This window comes from Xenopus tropicalis, chromosome 1 (assembly GCF_000004195.4).
Source record: "Xenopus tropicalis strain Nigerian chromosome 1, UCB_Xtro_10.0, whole genome shotgun sequence".
Classification (NCBI taxonomy): domain Eukaryota; kingdom Metazoa; phylum Chordata; class Amphibia; order Anura; family Pipidae; genus Xenopus; species Xenopus tropicalis.
In genome coordinates this window covers 40495887-40512795 of record NC_030677.2, presented here as the reverse complement: position 1 = coordinate 40512795, position 16909 = coordinate 40495887, and the positions used below count along the sequence as shown (strand labels likewise).

General features: G+C 37.3%; 1 protein-coding gene across 2 annotated transcripts in view; it reads left to right on the top strand.

The window, feature by feature from the left end:
• Nucleotides 1-12544, top strand: part of LOC100487667 — a 153143-nt gene extending 140599 nt beyond the window's left edge. For both annotated transcript variants that reach the window (XM_012955676.2, XM_031895408.1), the window contains exons 16-17: nt 10703-10750; nt 11609-12544. In XM_012955676.2, coding sequence (XP_012811130.1) covers nt 10703-10750; nt 11609-11827 — 267 coding nt within the window. In that variant the 3' untranslated portion in view covers nt 11828-12544. The remainder of the gene's footprint in view (nt 1-10702; nt 10751-11608) is intronic.
• The last annotated feature ends 4365 nt before the right edge of the window (nt 12545-16909 follow it).

Below are 16909 nucleotides of genomic sequence, written 5' to 3'. Positions count from 1 at the left end.
GTTAATCGCTATGTAGTCATAACCCACTATAGCTTTGAGATCTCAACATAATTAATCTTTTAACTTTATTAACAGGTTAATTAAGAAACTACCATATGGCAAGTCAATATAGAAGAATTGAAATATACTTAAATATATATTCAGGTACCAAGATATGGCAAATCAAACAATAAAAATTAAAATATATACTTATACCTTAGGGTGCTAGCGTTTCCAGGCAGTTCCAGTGTTTCTCAGGAAGGCCGTGAGCAAACACAGGCGCCACTTTACCCTATAAATCCTATAAAAATGAAAAATCCATTTGTTATTAAGTTAATCGCAATGTAGTAATAACCCGCTATAACATTTGGATCTCAACATAATTGATCTTTTAACTCTATTAACTGGTTCATTCAGGTACTACCATATGGCAAATCAAAATAGAAGAATTGAAATATATACTTATACCTTAGGGTGCTAGCGTTTCCAGGCAGTTCCAGTGTTTCCCAGGAAGGCCATAAGCAAACACAGGCACCACTTGACCCTATAAATCCTATAAAAATGAAAATCCATTTGTTATTAGGTTAATCGCAATGTAGTAATAACCCGCTATAGCTTTGAGATCTCAACATAATTGATCTTTTAACTCTATTAACGGGTTAATTCAGGTACTACCATATGGCAAATCAAAATAGAAGAATTGAAATATATACTTATACCTTAGGGTGCTAGCGTTTCCAGGCAGTTCCAGTGTTTCCCAGGAAGGCCATAAGCAAACACAGGCACCACTTGACCCTATAAATCCTATAAAAATGCAAAATCCATTTGTTATTAAGTTAATCGCTATGTAGTAATAACCCGCTATAGCTTTGAGATCTCAACATAATTAATCTTTTAACTCTATTAACGGGTTAATTTAGGTACTACCATATGGCAAATCAAACAATAAAAATTGAAATATATACTTATACCTTAGGGTGCTAGCGTTTCCAGGCAGTTCCAGTGTCTCTCAGGAAGGCCGTGAGCAAACACAGATGCCACTTTACCCTATAAATCCTATAAAAATGCAAAATCCATTTGTTATTAAGTTAATCGCTATGTAGTAATAACCCACTATAGCATTTAGATCTCAACATAATTGATCTTTTAACTCTATTAACGGGTTCATTCAGGTACTACCATATGGCAAATCAAAATAGAAGAATTGAAATATTTACTTATACCTTAGGGTGCTAGCGTTTCCAGGCAGTTCCAGTGTTTCTCAGGAAGGCCGTGAGCAAACACAGGCACCACTTTACCCTATAAATCCTATAAAAATGCAAAATCCATTTGTTATTAAGTTAATCGCTATGTAATAATAACCCGATAAAGCATTGAGATCTCAACATAATTGATCTTTTTTTTTTTTAACCATTAAGTTTTATTAAGAAACAGATTACAGACATATTTTCCAATCAGGACATCAAAGGAGAGATCTTATGGTACAAAGCATGTATCAAACTTTTGTGACATAACATGTGGTAAGATGGATCTCATTGTGACAGTACGTACACCCGTAATTCTGTATTCCACCGTTTTTGTGTTTAATAAAACTACATTTAACTACTACCTTAACTCGACTATAAACTGTGCATTGCCAGCGTTTATTCCTATAACTACTAGGCCAAAGTGGTGGGATGGTAGGACCATTTTGTGGTAGAGATGGAGGGGGGGGTTTTGGTACTAGGCTGTGCTGTTATTGGGGTGGTATCAGCTTTCCATATTGTGTTTGTCTAGCCATGGGGACCAAATTTTCTCGAATTTATTTGGGCATCCTCTTCTGACATATAGCAGTCTATATGTGGGCATTGCTTGGTTGACTTGGCTTACCCAGAATTGTATGGATGGAGCTGAGTGGGCTTTCCATTTCATTGTGATAGATTTACGGGCATATGCTAACAGGATAGAGATGAGAGCTCTTTCCGCAGTTGTTGGGGCTAGATCAGTAATTTGGTTTAGTAGCATTCCGGGTGGTGTTGCTGTGATGGGGGCGTTGGTTAGATCAGATATATAGTCTGCCACTTCTGTCCAGAAGTTCGCTATTTTGTTGCAGGTCCAGACCATGTGGATGAAGTCTGCTGGGGATTGGTGGCAGCGGGGGCATTCGTCTACCTGGGATGGAAATATCTTTGCTAGTACTTTGGGTGTGATATATGCCCTGTGTAAGAATTTGTACTGTATTAGCCTGTCTCTTGAGGCCACTATATAATCAAAGATTGAGTCAAGGGTTTCCTTCCATTGCTCTTTATTCATGTCTGGTATGTCTATTAGCCATTTGTTGTAGAGTTTATTTAGTAAGGTGTCGTTGGCCAGTGCCAAAAGGGCATAGGAGCGGGAAAGGGCCTTGGTATGTGTGCAGTTGTGTGCTTGTTCTTCTATTCGAGAGGGGGTAGTTTGTAGGGCTGTTCCTTGGAACTGTGAGTGTACTGCATGTCTCAGCTGGAAATATCGGGAGAGCATCCTATTTGGTAGGTTGAAGTTGTTTTTTAAGGTCTGGAAGTCCAGAAGTTTAACATAATTGATCTTTTAACTTTATTAACTGGTTAATTAAGAAACTACCATATGGCAAATCAAAATAGAAGAATTGAAATATATACTTATACCTTAGGGTGCTAGCGTTTCCAGGCAGTTCCAGTGTTTCTCAGGAAGGCCGTGAGCAAACACAGGCGCCACATTACCCTATAAATCCTATAAAAATGCAAAATCCATTTGTTATTAAGTTAATCGCTATGTAGTAATAACCCACTATAGCTTTGAGATCTCAACATAATTAATCTTTTAACTTTATTAACGGGTTAATTAAGAAACTACCATATGGCAAGTCAATATAGAAGAATTGAAATATACTTAAATATATATTCAGGTACCAAGATATGGCAAATCAAACAATAAAAATTGAAATATATACTTATACCTTAGGGTGCTAGCGTTTCCAGGCAGTTCTAGTGTTTCTCAGGAAGGCCGTGAGTAAACACAGGCGCCACTGTACCATATAAATCCTATAAAAATGAAAAATCCATTTGTTATTAAGTTAATCGCAATGTAGTAATAACCCGCTATAACATTTGGATCTCAACATAATTGATCTTTTAACTCTATTAATGGGTTAATTCAGGTACTACCATATGGCAAATCAAAATAGAAGAATTGAAATATATACTTATACCTTAGGGTGCTAGCGTTTCCAGGCAGTTCCAGTGTTTCTCAGGAAGGCCGTGAGCAAACACAGGCGCCACTTGACCCTATAAATCCTATAAAAATGCAAAATCCATTTGTTATTAAGTTAATCGCTATGTAGTAATAACCCGCTATAGCTTTGAGATCTCAACATAATTAATCTTTTAACTCTATTAACGGGTTAATTTAGGTACTACCATATGGTAAATCAAACAATAAAAATTGAAATATATACTTATACCTTAGGGTGCTAGCGTTTCCAAGCAGTTCCAGTGTTTCTCAGGAAGGCCGTGAGCAAACACAGGCGCCACTTTACCATATAAATCCTATAAAAATGAAAAATCCATTTGTTATTAAGTTAATCGCAATGTAGTAATAACCCGCTATAACATTTGGATCTCAACATAATTGATCTTTTAACTCTATTAACGGGTTCATTCAGGTACTACCATATGGCAAATCAAAATAGAAGAATTGAAATATATACTTATACCTTAGGGTGCTAGCGTTTCCAGGCAGTTCCAGTGTTTCTCAGGAAGGCCGTGAGCAAACACAGGCGCCACTTTACCATATAAATCCTATAAAAATGCAAAATCCATTTGTTATTAAGTTAATCGCTATGTAGTAATAACCCACTATAGCTTTGAGATCTCAACATAATTAATTTTTTAACTTTATTAACGGGTTAATTAAGAATCTACCATATGGCAAGTCAATATAGAAGAATTGAAATATACTTAAATATATATTCAGGTACCAAGATATGGCAAATCAAACAATAAAAATTGAAATATATACTTATACCTTAGGGTGCTAGCGTTTCCAGGCAGTTCCAGTGTTTCTCAGGAAGGCCGTGAGCAAACACAGGCGCCACTTTACCCTATAAATCCTATAAAAATGGAAAATCCATTTGTTATTAGGTTAATCGCAATGTAGTAATAACCCGCTATAGCATTTAGATCTCAACATAATTGATCTTTTAACTCTATTAACGGGTTAATTCAGGTACTACCATATGGCAAATCAAAATAGAAGAATTGAAATATATACTTATACCTTAGGGTGCTAGCGTTAACAGGCAGTTCCAGTGTTTCTCAGGAAGGCCGTGAGCAAACACAGGCGCCACTTGACCCTATAAATCCTATAAAAATGCAAAATCCATTTGTTATTAAGTTAATCGCTATGTAGTAATAACCCACTATAGCATTTAGATCTCAACCTAATTGATCTTTTATCTCTATTAACGGGTTAATTCAGGTACTACCATATGGCAAATCAAAATAGAAGAATTGAAATATATACTTATACCTTAGGGTGCTAGCGTTTCCAGGCAGTTCCAGTGTTTCTCAGGAAGGCCGTGAGCAAACACAGGCACCACTTGACCCTATAAATCCTATAAAAATGCAAAATCCATTTGTTATTAAGTTAATCGCTATGTAGTAATAACCCACTATAGCATTTAGATCTCAACATAATTGATCTTTTAACTTTATTAACGGGTAAATTAAGAAACTACCATATGGCAAGTCAATATAGAAGAATTGAAATATACTTAAATATATATTTAGGTACCAAGATATGGCAAATCAAACAATAAAAATTGAAATATATACTTATACCTTAGGGTGCTAGCGTTTCCAGGCAGTTCCAGTGTTTCTCAGGAAGGCTGTGAGCAAACACAGGCGCCACTTGACCCTATAAATCCTATAAAAATGAAAAATCCATTTGTTATTAAGTTAATCGCTATGTAGTAATAACCCACTATAGCTTTGAGATCTCAACATAATTAATCTTTTAACTTTATTAACGGGTTAATTAAGAAACTACCATATGGCAAATCAAAATAGAAGAATTGAAATATATACTTATACCTTAGGGTGCTAGCGTTTCCAGGCAGTTCCAGTGTTTCTCAGGAAGGCCGTGAGCAAACACAGGCGCCACTTTACCCTATAAATCCTATAAAAATGAAAAATCCATTTGTTATTAAGTTAACCGCTATGTAGTAATAACCCGATATAGCATTGAGATCTCAACATAATTGATCTTTTAACTCTATTAACGGGTTAACTCAGGTACTACCATATGGCAAATCAAAATAGAAGAATTGAAATATATACTTATACCTTAGGGTGCTAGCGTTTCCAGGCAGTTCCAGTGTTTCTCAGGAAAACCGTGAGCAAACACAGGCGCCACTTTACCCTATAAATCCTATAAAAATGCAAAATCCATTTGTTATTAAGTTAATCGCAATGTAGTAATAACCTGATATAGCATTGAGATCTCAACATAATTGATCTTTTAACTTTATTAACGGGTTAATTAAGAAACTACCATATGGCAAGTCAATATAGAAGAATTGAAATATAGTTAAATATATATTCAGGCACGAACATATGGCAAATCAAACAATAAAAACTGAAATATATACTTATACCTTAGGGTGCTAGCGTTTCCAGGCAGTTGTTGTGTTTCTTAGGAAGGCCGTGAGCAAACACAGGTTCAGTGTTAATCTGGGTCAGGTACCACATTATGGTAAAAAGACTTATCTAAATATATACCTTACGGTGCTAGAGTTTCCATGCAGTATTTGGATTTTTATAAAAATTATAGGGGAATTGTACCTGAATTAAATGTTAATGGACAAAGAACAATTAATATCTTTAAGACATGAGGCTTTAAACATTTTTTCTAGCTATAAAGATATAAGAAATAGCGACATATCAGCCAATAATGTTGAGGTAGACTAAAACCAAAGACATGGAGACATGGGTGCTATCTCTAAAGATGTCCGGAAGAGTTTTTCACAGATGCCCTTTACAAAACATCTATTGAAAGAGCAGTTGTTTTCCATACCTGATGCCATTCCACACTGCCCCTTTAGGCCAACTCTTTTTAATAAGCAGTTGAGAAAGGGTCTGAAATTGTTTGCTAGTGTTAAATCTACTTAGGTAAATAATTAACTGTTTGTCAAAAGTGCAGACACTTGAAGATCATACCCGCATTCATTGTTTGATAAATCTGCCCTGAAGTCTACTAAAAAATCATTTTAACATTAATTAAACCCAATCGATTGTTTGTCCTGCAATAAAGATTAATTACATTTTTGTTGAGATCAAGTACATGCTATTTTTTAGAAAAAAAAAATATATTTTTAAAATTAGACATTAGAATTAGAATAATTTCATTATAATGGAGTCTTGTGTGAGATGGCCTTCCATAATTCAGAACTTTCTGTATAAGGGGTTTCCGGACAATAGATCCCAAAACTGTATTTTCAATATACTCCAGAAAAAAACATGATAAAAGTAATTCTTTAGCCGTGTATAATACTGCAAAGCAGTGTAACTAAAGTGGCGCATATGCACACCCCTTTAAAATTCACACTATTATTATTATTATTATTATTAACATTTATTTATAAAGCACCAACATATTCTGAAGTGCTGTACAATTAGTGGGTTTCATACATTGGACATACAGAGTAACATATAAAGCAATCAATAACCGATACAAGAGGTGAAGAGAGCCCTGCCCAAAAGAGCTTACAATCTACAAGGATACAAAGCAGTGGGGAGAGGTTTGCTCTATATTTGAGCAAAATTTCTTAGCAAATTTGTGCCACCCTAGGCCCGGGCCTTTGTGGCCTTGCCACAAATCCGGGCCTGGATGAACGTACCAACCTGAAACCAAAGTTTAGTAAATAAGCCCCTTAAGGCATCAATAGCACAGCAACCCCCAGCATATAATTACACACCTGTGAGGTGTGAACAGGAGAACATTGTGGGTGATTATAGCCTAAGGTGTGAACACTGTAGGGGATGAACAATGTAGGGATTAAAAGGTGTGAACAGTACAGGGGATTACATATTTAAACAATACAGGGGATTACAGCCTGAATCTGAGATGAGAACCATGCAGGGGGCCAGTTAAGCTCAGTACTGATACCATTTAAATCTTACACAAAGGTAAACCATCAAAGCAGCCAGACAGGTGGGGGAGGGACACACAGAGGGGGGTTGCGGGCCACCAGTTGGACAGCACTGCCTTAATGTATGAAGATTCAAATTACAGAAGGACCCCTTAGCCAGAAAACCCCATACCCTGAGCATTCTGGATAACAGGTCCCATACCTGTGTATATTACTATATGTTCTGAGTTATTATATGTTATTTTGCGAATAAACTTATTTATGCATGGAGTGCTTGTTGTTTCTGAAGGATTCTGTGTAGGAGAGCAAAAACAAAAATCACTCTCCACCTATGCAGCCCAATGCTGCCCCATAGTCCCCATTTGTCCCATGAGAGATCTATCAACTTAATCTATTTTTGACTCAATTCAAACCGAGTAGGTGCACTTGAAATTTATTATATATGGCTCATTGTGGATTCAAAAAGGTTTCTTTGCTGAGTGAGGGGGGGGCCGCAATTTTGATCTTTACCCAGGGCCCAACAGGGCCTTTACAGTTGCCCTGGCTCAATCCACCAAGTGTTTTATGCACAATGCCCCTACAATTAAAAAGCAGATTCATACTTTGAGAAATAAACCTCTGCGTCTGTTAGGAACAGAAGGGAATATCATACCTTATTACTGATCATTTGCTGTCCATTAAATGCAAAGAGGAATTATATAGGGAAAATGTAAAGGTAGCCACTGAAACAGTCAAAATAACAAAATAAAATCAAATCACATTTTTATTAAACACAATAGAAGAAGAATTTCCCTTTCAACTGTGACTAAGGTGTAGGCAATGACAATTGCTCATTTAAAAATAGTTATTTTGTGTGGAATTTACCCTAGGGCCCATGCATATGTTTGAATGGCGCAATGAACTGTGGATAGGACCCTCCTGGCCAATGTGCTTTTTAGTTTCAATGGTCAATAGCAACAAGCTGGCATTTCATTTGTAGGAGTGGCTAAAAATATAGAAATGTGGAAAAAATGAAATGTTATTTAGATGATAAGTGCACCTATTAAGGCTTGGCCAGACATAGTTACAATCTCCACTAGTAAGTAGTGTCAGTACAGTAAGGATGGTTTAGGGATGCTTTCCATAGATGAGAACAGAGAGAAAGCACATGTATGTTTCAGAATGCATGCCAGCATAATACATATAAACATTCCTAGAAATCATCCTGCAGATTCTTAGAATGCAGAGTCTCCAGACTGCACCATTCTTCCCTTATTCCAGGGCCCTACCAATACTGATTGTTAAATAATACAAACATATTTTATTTTAAAATCAGCCACATTATACAAGCAATGATAAATAATATATGTTGGACATTTACAAAAAAGATCCCACATGAAAATCTTACCTCTAGGCCAACTCCCCCTCCTTGTCGTTGGTGCTTACCTTTGTTTCTTTCTAATTTATTGTCCGTTACAGAAAAGCGGTTGGTGTGTCCCAACTGTCATTACCCAATAGGATGTAGGCAGCCAATCACAGCCCTGCTTTCACACAGGGGCGGGCAGATCGTAGTTTCCTGTTATGTCTAGTTATGGATTGGCTGATATACTACAGTGCAAAGTGCTAGGAGCTGTCTGCTGAGCATCCTGGGAAATCAGGGAGTGTAACAGCTCTGGGCGCTTGAGGGGCTTTGGGGAAATTTTCAGTAAAGTATAAAGGTGAATATGCAATGGAAAAGCCTTGTTCTTGAAACAGTATGTGCAGAGATTTGTGTCTTGTCTGTGTCCTGTACCATCCCAATCACTCTGTAGTAATAAAACAGTACATTGTAATTGATCCCAACTAAGATATAAATAATCCTCATTGAATGCAAAACAATCCTATTGGGTTTAATAAATGTTTTATTGATTTTTTAGTAGACTTAAGATATGGAGATCCAAATTACAGAAAGACCCCTTACCGGAATAGCCTTGGTCCCAAGCATTCTGGATAATGGGTCCTATACCTGTATATATATATATATATATATTGTATATTGTGGGTCCCTAAACTCAGATGACTGACAGCAGCCCAGAGCATGTGCCATTAATCAGAAGAAAATAGGATGGGGCGCTACTGGGGAAAAATATTTAGGAACAGATCTTTGAACAAACAGTATTTGCTAAAAGCTGCAGGTCTATATACGCCTGACCAAAATCAGAATCAAATGGATTTTTATGCATGTTATTTTGCCCTTTCTGGAAAATGACACCTTTGGTTTTGTTTTCCATTCCCTAGCCATTAAGCAAGCAATTGGCACTGCACTTAACTGGCTTATGTTCTGAGAGTAATGGACATTAAATTGCCACTTTATCCAGGTATGCGTTCTTGTGGCAATATACAGTACTGTAAAATTATAAGACAACGCCACAAGCCGCAGACGTGACACAGAACCTGGAAATCTGCACACTCAATTATGCATATATACATACAGTATACTGGTTGTGACTTTCATTGGGACTGTCCCTTCATAATTGGGTGCTATTTGATTTGCATCCGGATGCAACTGCGTGTTCATGAACCATATGGTTGCGGTCCTGGTAGGGCTCTTTACCTCTGAAAAAGTGGGGGGTCGGTGATTTTTTATGGACTTTTTTGGGGGAGATTGGTTATTTTGAATGGTTTTAACTAAGTCTAATTCCCTGCTAAAATAAAGATTGTGTTTTTATGCATAACTGAGTGTGTCGTTTTCCAGGGTCTGTGTCATGTCTGCAGCTTGTGGCATTTTCTTATAGATACATTAATTTCCTGGTTTGCACCTCTTGCTTACTTAAATGGCGATTGGGTTCTGGTGATATACTGTAAATTGGCACTTACGTGTTCTGGAGGCATTGTACAATTGTCATTCCATTTATCCTTGCATGGTCCAGGTGGCATTGACACTTTATCCTGGCATAACTGCTGGAGCATCATAGATTAAACTGCCAGTTCTGAAGGCATTATATATGAAATTGTCACTGTGTTTATCCCTTTGTATATTATTATATACAATATTTATCTACTGTAAAATTGGTACTTTATGTTATTTATGTTGTAAATGCATTATACATGAAATTGCCACCTTATGTCAACTGTTTTGTAGTATTATACACTGGCTAAAGAATTAATTTTATCTTGTTATTTGGAGAAAATTCCATTATCCAGAAAGTTCCAAATTACAGGAAGGCCATCACCCATAGACTCCATTGTAATCAAATAATTCAGATTTTATTTTAAAATTTCCTTTTTCACTGTAATAATAAAACAGTACCTGGTACTTGATCCCAACTAAGATATAATTAATCCTTTTTAAAGACTTAAGGTATGAAGAACCAAATTATGGACAGATCCTTTATCTGGAAAACCTCACATCTTGAGCATTCTGGATAACAGGTCCCATACCTGTATGTATGACTATGTGTTCTGAGGTAATATATGTTAAATTGCCACTAAACTTATTTAGGCATGAACTAGTTTGTGCATGAGAGCAGCCTAATTAGACTCCCCAAACACAAAAATCACCCTCCACCTATGACTGTGGGTAGTATTTACATTGGATATTCTGTTTTTTTCCAATTACAGGGTCTGGCAGAGACCATATTTATGTCCTCTGGTTTACGTTTTAGCCTGGTAAGGTTTTTGACTACTTTTGTTTTCATATAAGAAAATCATTTCCACTGATTAAATGAGTCTGCTATCCAATGAGATATTACATTCTAAGTGCATGGTATTGCTTTGTAATAGTCCTACATTTCTTCTGTATTTTCCTTCTATACCACAAATGTGTGTGTGTTTGGAAATAGCTGTGTATCCTTTGGATTATATACTTAACATATATAATAACACCATATATATAATATAATACAAACCCATTTTAAAAATATATTCCGTAAATGGGTGGAAAATCCTTCAGGACTAATGTAACATGATTCATATAGGTTACATAAACCCAATATAGCAGATAGCTTATAGCAGTAAGGGACATAGAAGTCAATATCTCAGCTGTCCAAAAAGTAACTAAGCATGCAGTATAGCAGTGCAGGGACAGCACTCTGTGTATTGCAAGGTATTATTCACACAACCCTTAATTTCAGTGAGATTTCAGTGAGATCACGCAAGTTGCCTCGAGAGGAAACTTGCGCAATCTCACTGAAATCGCGCCGCCGCGTATGCCATCCCACCGGTGATTTACATTTTCGTCGGTGGGATGGCAATCTGGGGAGATTAGTCGCCTGAGACACGGGAGATTTGTCGCGGGCAACAAATCTCCCCGTATGCCAGAGCCCTAAAGGTGAATAGGTAGCTCTGAACAAATTGCCCTGTTTATAAAGAAAGGGGGGTAGGTTCAGCAAACATAGCCCAACTTTATTTTATAATATGCACTGATTACTGCCTTATGAAAACAGTATTTATATACATTTTATGCATAAAAATAACTTATAATATTTCCCTAATTCATATTCTTTTCATGTTTTTTTTCTCTAACAGATCAGCGAGGGAGCCGAATGCATTCTTATACCAACAAAACTGTTCCTTTTGGAAGCCCCTGCCAAGTCCAAGCAGATAGCTCAAGAGTTGGTGAATACCTTCCCTACAGAGAAGACAATTAGGGAGAACTATGAGAGACATAAAATGTGGACTGCTTACAAGGACAAGATTATTGGCCAGCAATTGACAAGGGGTCAGAAATCACTTTTCAGAAAATAAATAGACAGAGGAGACAGACAAGTAGAAAACTCGCCCAAAAACTGCTAAAAAGGCCAGGTCTACCTGTACAAAGACTACGTTGTCTATTTGAACTAAATTGGATTTCCAGGAGGAGATCATTGATAGTAATGTTTATTCAGCTTTTGCTGTCAAACTGAAATAGACTGGACAACATTTGTATTGGGTGGCATTTATATTAGGCATCTTAGTAGTAACCGACCACCTACTGATGCCAATAATGTAACAACAATTCAATAGGTCCCATATTTATGAGCTAGAATGAGATGTGGTCACACACACATTTATATCTATAAGCTGGGATTGTGATATGATACGTAACATCAGTGGGACAGATCATTAGTCAATTTGTCTTTACACATTGGTAGCCAATTAGCCAACCTAAAGCCTGATCTTAGTGTTTGGCAGTTACAGGAAGGCTATTTTGGAAAAGAAAAAGGCTACTTTGATGCAAAGCGGTAGATTTATTATCTTACCAGTAATCACTGAAGCCTTGTTTATTTTAGAAGGTGTTAGGTTGCCTAATTAGTAAAATGTGGCAATATTGAGCCGTAAGTCTCATTTCCCATGCTTAGCAAGTCATTTGTAATCTCTTTAGGCTTGAAACCAATTTACTTGTCAATTTATTATGTACCGTGGAGTTAATATATTATAAATCAAGCAATTAATGTTTAAAATTAAACATGAAAAAAAAGCATGGCTTTGAGTGTCATCAGTTTTAATTAGAAATATTGTTAGCTCGGCGAGGTATCAGGCTTCTAGGAGGGATGCTTTTTTTCCCAATAACCTCTGTACATTTATAATGTTCATTTCAATACAATCATTGTATTTAGTAATATGCAGCTGCCTTAGAAAAATAAGTCTTGCAAGTTGCAAGCAGGGTCACTCCTGCCCTGAGCTCAAGCAGCAGGGAGCAGGCAGTTACCAGGGGTGGCAAAACACCACCTCTGGTAACTTTAAGAGACAAATTTTCTTTCTACCACTCCTTTTAAGTGTAAATTCAGCTCTTCCAGCTGTGGAGAACACAGTTCGGTCCCCCCTGAACCTGCTCCAATGCTAAAGCTGTAAGTGTGGAGCGAGAGGGAGGGCGGCCACTAGGTTTCAAGTAACGTTTATATGCACTATGGTGAGAGACCATGTTTATATAGGGGTGATTTTGCCAAGACAGCTCTAAACACATGGAGATATGTAGCTACTGCGTCTGAAATCAGAAATTAAAGGGGTAGTTCACCTTTAAACTTGTAATATGATGACATCCATATTTAGCAATTTGAAATTGGTTTTAATTTTTTTTGTGGTTTTTGAATTATTAAGCTTTTTGTTTGTTTTTTTTTAATTTCAGCAGCTGTCAGGGCCTCATAATGATGATGGTTTGTGGGTAAGCCACAAAGGCCTGGGCCTAGGCAAAAACATTGCCACTATAGACTGTTTTGTCCCAAGTGTAAGTAAATGAAAGGGGAGGGGGTTGTGAGGGACGGGTAGGGGTGGGAAGAGGACATGAGAGTGCTGGGCCTAGGGCAAGTCATCGATCACACTGGAGTAGTGGAAGCTCCAGAGCTGTGTGAGTGGCTTGGGGGGCACGAGCGATGTGCCTAGGAGGCAAAATCTTTAAATCCGGCCCTGTCAATTGTTTGCCAGCCTTGCCAAAGGAGTGGATATTTAGTGTGTGGCCACCTCAAGTCCTACAGACCCTGTCCAGCCACACTTGGCTGGACTTAAGCCCCCTTTACAATAATCCAAAGGCTCTAGAACAAGTAATGTTCCTTATTTTCCTTGGCACAAAGAGGAAAATGTGTCTAATTAATTATGATGAATTATTTTCCATTTCAGAAGACTAAAAATCATTTTAAAAGAAAATAAGAACAAATATATAAAACTCTCATGCTCCCAGCAGCTAAGCAAGAAAATGACAGAATCCGTAACAATGTATTCAACAGAGTATTTCCTTCACTCAGAGCAAAATGAATATATTTCATTGCCTTGTGAAACTACACATAGTGCTAAAAGCCTTCTAACCATTTTAACTTTTGGATCACTGATTTGATCATGTGTCAGAGCAAGCGAGGCAGAATTTTCCCACCATTGCCTTGAGGATTACTTTACTGTAAGTGACTGTAGGTCACTGTAGGTGAGTATCAGCCGGGGCGTCTGGATCAGAATATGAAGCAAAGCATTACTGGAAGTTTATCTGTAAGACAAAATTGATTCATAATTTGGGATCTATGAATACCATGTTTAAATAGGTCACTTTTGCCAAACATATATATGTACATCATGAATACTTCATATCAAGCCTCACCAAAAAAATACATATAAACACCAATTTAACCGGGTACCTGATTCAAGAGGCTACCTAGCCACTGCCGCTCTGCCCCTAGCCTTCATTGCGCTACCTTGCTACTATACATTAAAGATGGCCATTCATTCTACAGTGGAACATACAGTGAAAAGGGGATTGTGGTGGCTGGGGAGGCTGGCTTTCAGGCAGGTGGTAGGGCCCGACATGATTTTTGCTGGTATCCCTGTGAGCCAGTCCAACCCTCTGCACACGTGTGAGTCAGAGCTTGGGATACCTGGAAAGCACAAATGTCCCCAAATCTTTTTCCAAACCAAGAATTTAAATTAACATCTGATAGGAATCCACTAGAAGCAACACCATAGGCAGTTGTAAACAACATTTTAATGTACAGCCAAGCATTTTTACCTTCCTAAAAGTTTTTTTTGAAAGTTTATTTTGCCATCTTCTACTTATTAGCTTGCAAGCATGGTGAACTAATAGAAAAACAGATGAAAATATAAATTATAGCCAATTTTATCCATATGATTTGGGCATGTCCCCCTATAAATAGATTTTGGAAGGATGTAATGGGCACTTTGGCTCAAGAATTGGGCACCCCTCAAATAGTTGACCCTGTAGTCTGCCTCCTGGGGGTTATTGATGATATCCTATCGACCAATGCAGCCAGAATTAGATTTCGCACTCTTATGTTCTATGCAAAAAAGACAGTTATTATGCACTGGATGGGGAATAATCTGCCTACACTGAACTACTGGAGACAGATTGTAGATAATGCCCTCCCACTCATTAAACTCACATACGAAACCAGGGGAGCGGTGGACAAGTTTGAAAAAGTGTGGAGTGTCTGGTGCAACCCAGTCCCCGAGGACCCATAGTTCTACCATAGTCTAACACCAACCATATCAGTACACTGACTCGCCACCAGCAGTAGATAACCTCAACATGAAGTGAAATAATGCACACAATGCAATAGATTGTATTGATTTATTGTAACAAAATGTATGGCAATACTTATGTCTTATCTTATTGTTTTGTTTGATTTTTTGTAAAACAAATAAAATTTACCTTTAAAAAAAGAAAATATAAATTATGAACTAAAACAACTACCCCCACCCCATTCTCACAGTACAGAAATCAAGGGCCCCTAGATAATAACTAACATAGCAAGTAAATGAGGATGATCTGCTGTGAGTAAAAAGCCAATGGCCAACATACAGTATAGAAGAAAAGAAAGTAGCACGTCACTGAGATATTATTTTGGACCTGAATGATTCATACTGTAATGCAGACAAGACAAAATGTGATTTCCCTTGCATGGCCCATTCCTGTAAATGCCAAGTGTTCCTATTTGACAGTCTAAATGTCTAAAGATATTTGTCTGTGTTTTGATCATCTGAGCAGCAAAGGGACGAGCTTGACAGCTGAAATACACACAGGGTTTCCTCAGTAAATAAATTAAGAAAAAAAATGCCTATCCCTTTTCTTATTCGACATAGTCGACTCTACTTTCTGAGGCACCTGAGGCACTTGCCATGTTTGAGCAGGTGGGACAAATGATCCAGTCTTGCCATGGCATCAGCAGGGTATAACCCATCACCCTAAGACCTCTTCCAGAATATGATTCTTGTACATTTATGGGTCTCAGCTTAACAACACTACCACCACTGCCTTGTGCCAGTACAAGTGTATGAGCTGGCAGTAAGGAAGGTTGTAAGCAAGTGCCTAATTCCAGCATGCTCTATAAAACATTGGAACATCACAGTGCAATGCATTGTGGGTTATGTAGTTCCTGCATGCTGTCTGTAAGCTGTGGAGAAGTTGTTACAATTTGTAACATCAATGTTTTAGCCCCTTTTCCCCTGCCAGGATTTCAAATGATGCAGAAAATGAAGAACAGTTTTGTAACTTGATTTCAGATATAAAAATGGTATTTATTCCTACTTTTTGAAGGAACAGATTACAGTAATAGGTATATTAGGGTTTTTTTGTGTTGTGTGGGGCTCCCCTTTAAAATAGCAATTTCTATTTAGGATTATCCAATGGCACATACTACTAGAAAGTATCTTTTTTATGAAAATACTTTATTTAGGGGTTTCACATATTGACTGTTTTATGCAATATATTTTAATAGAGTCCTGCAATGTTCAGGGGTATAATATCCCTTTAACTGAGATCCAGTTTATAATATGAAATTCCATACTACAGAAGTAATCATAAAGAGCATAACCAATACAAACTAACATAAAGCAAAGGCTGTCCTGTATAGAACTGCATGCATTTCTGGCTACTTGCTGGCTCCTGGGGGGGTACTACAAAACCCTGAATTTGTAACTTCTAAACCTGATCCCTGCTGATTATAGAGGGGAGTACGAATGTGAGTTAGTATGTGGGTGTAATATTATGTTTGTTCGATACTTTATTAAGAGCGAGAACTTAAAACTTTCTAGTGAACATTGCACACCAGTTTCTGCTGTTAGCTCAACATTTTCAGAAGTAGTTTTGACAAGGATAATATAGAAGTGTTACAATCAGGTATTGTGTTGCCAATCGATTGACCTGAACTCTAAATATGTGAAATATCTCATTGCAAATCCCCCAGACCTTTAATTTGTGCCGTCAAACTGGTCAATTTTTTAATCTATGTATCCTGGGAATACAAGTTAACAATATAATTTGCTGTTGGTTTTTCCAATAACGTGTCCACATAATCCCATAGGTATTCCAGGGAGATCTCATTAACGGTATAGTCTACTGATGGCACAAGA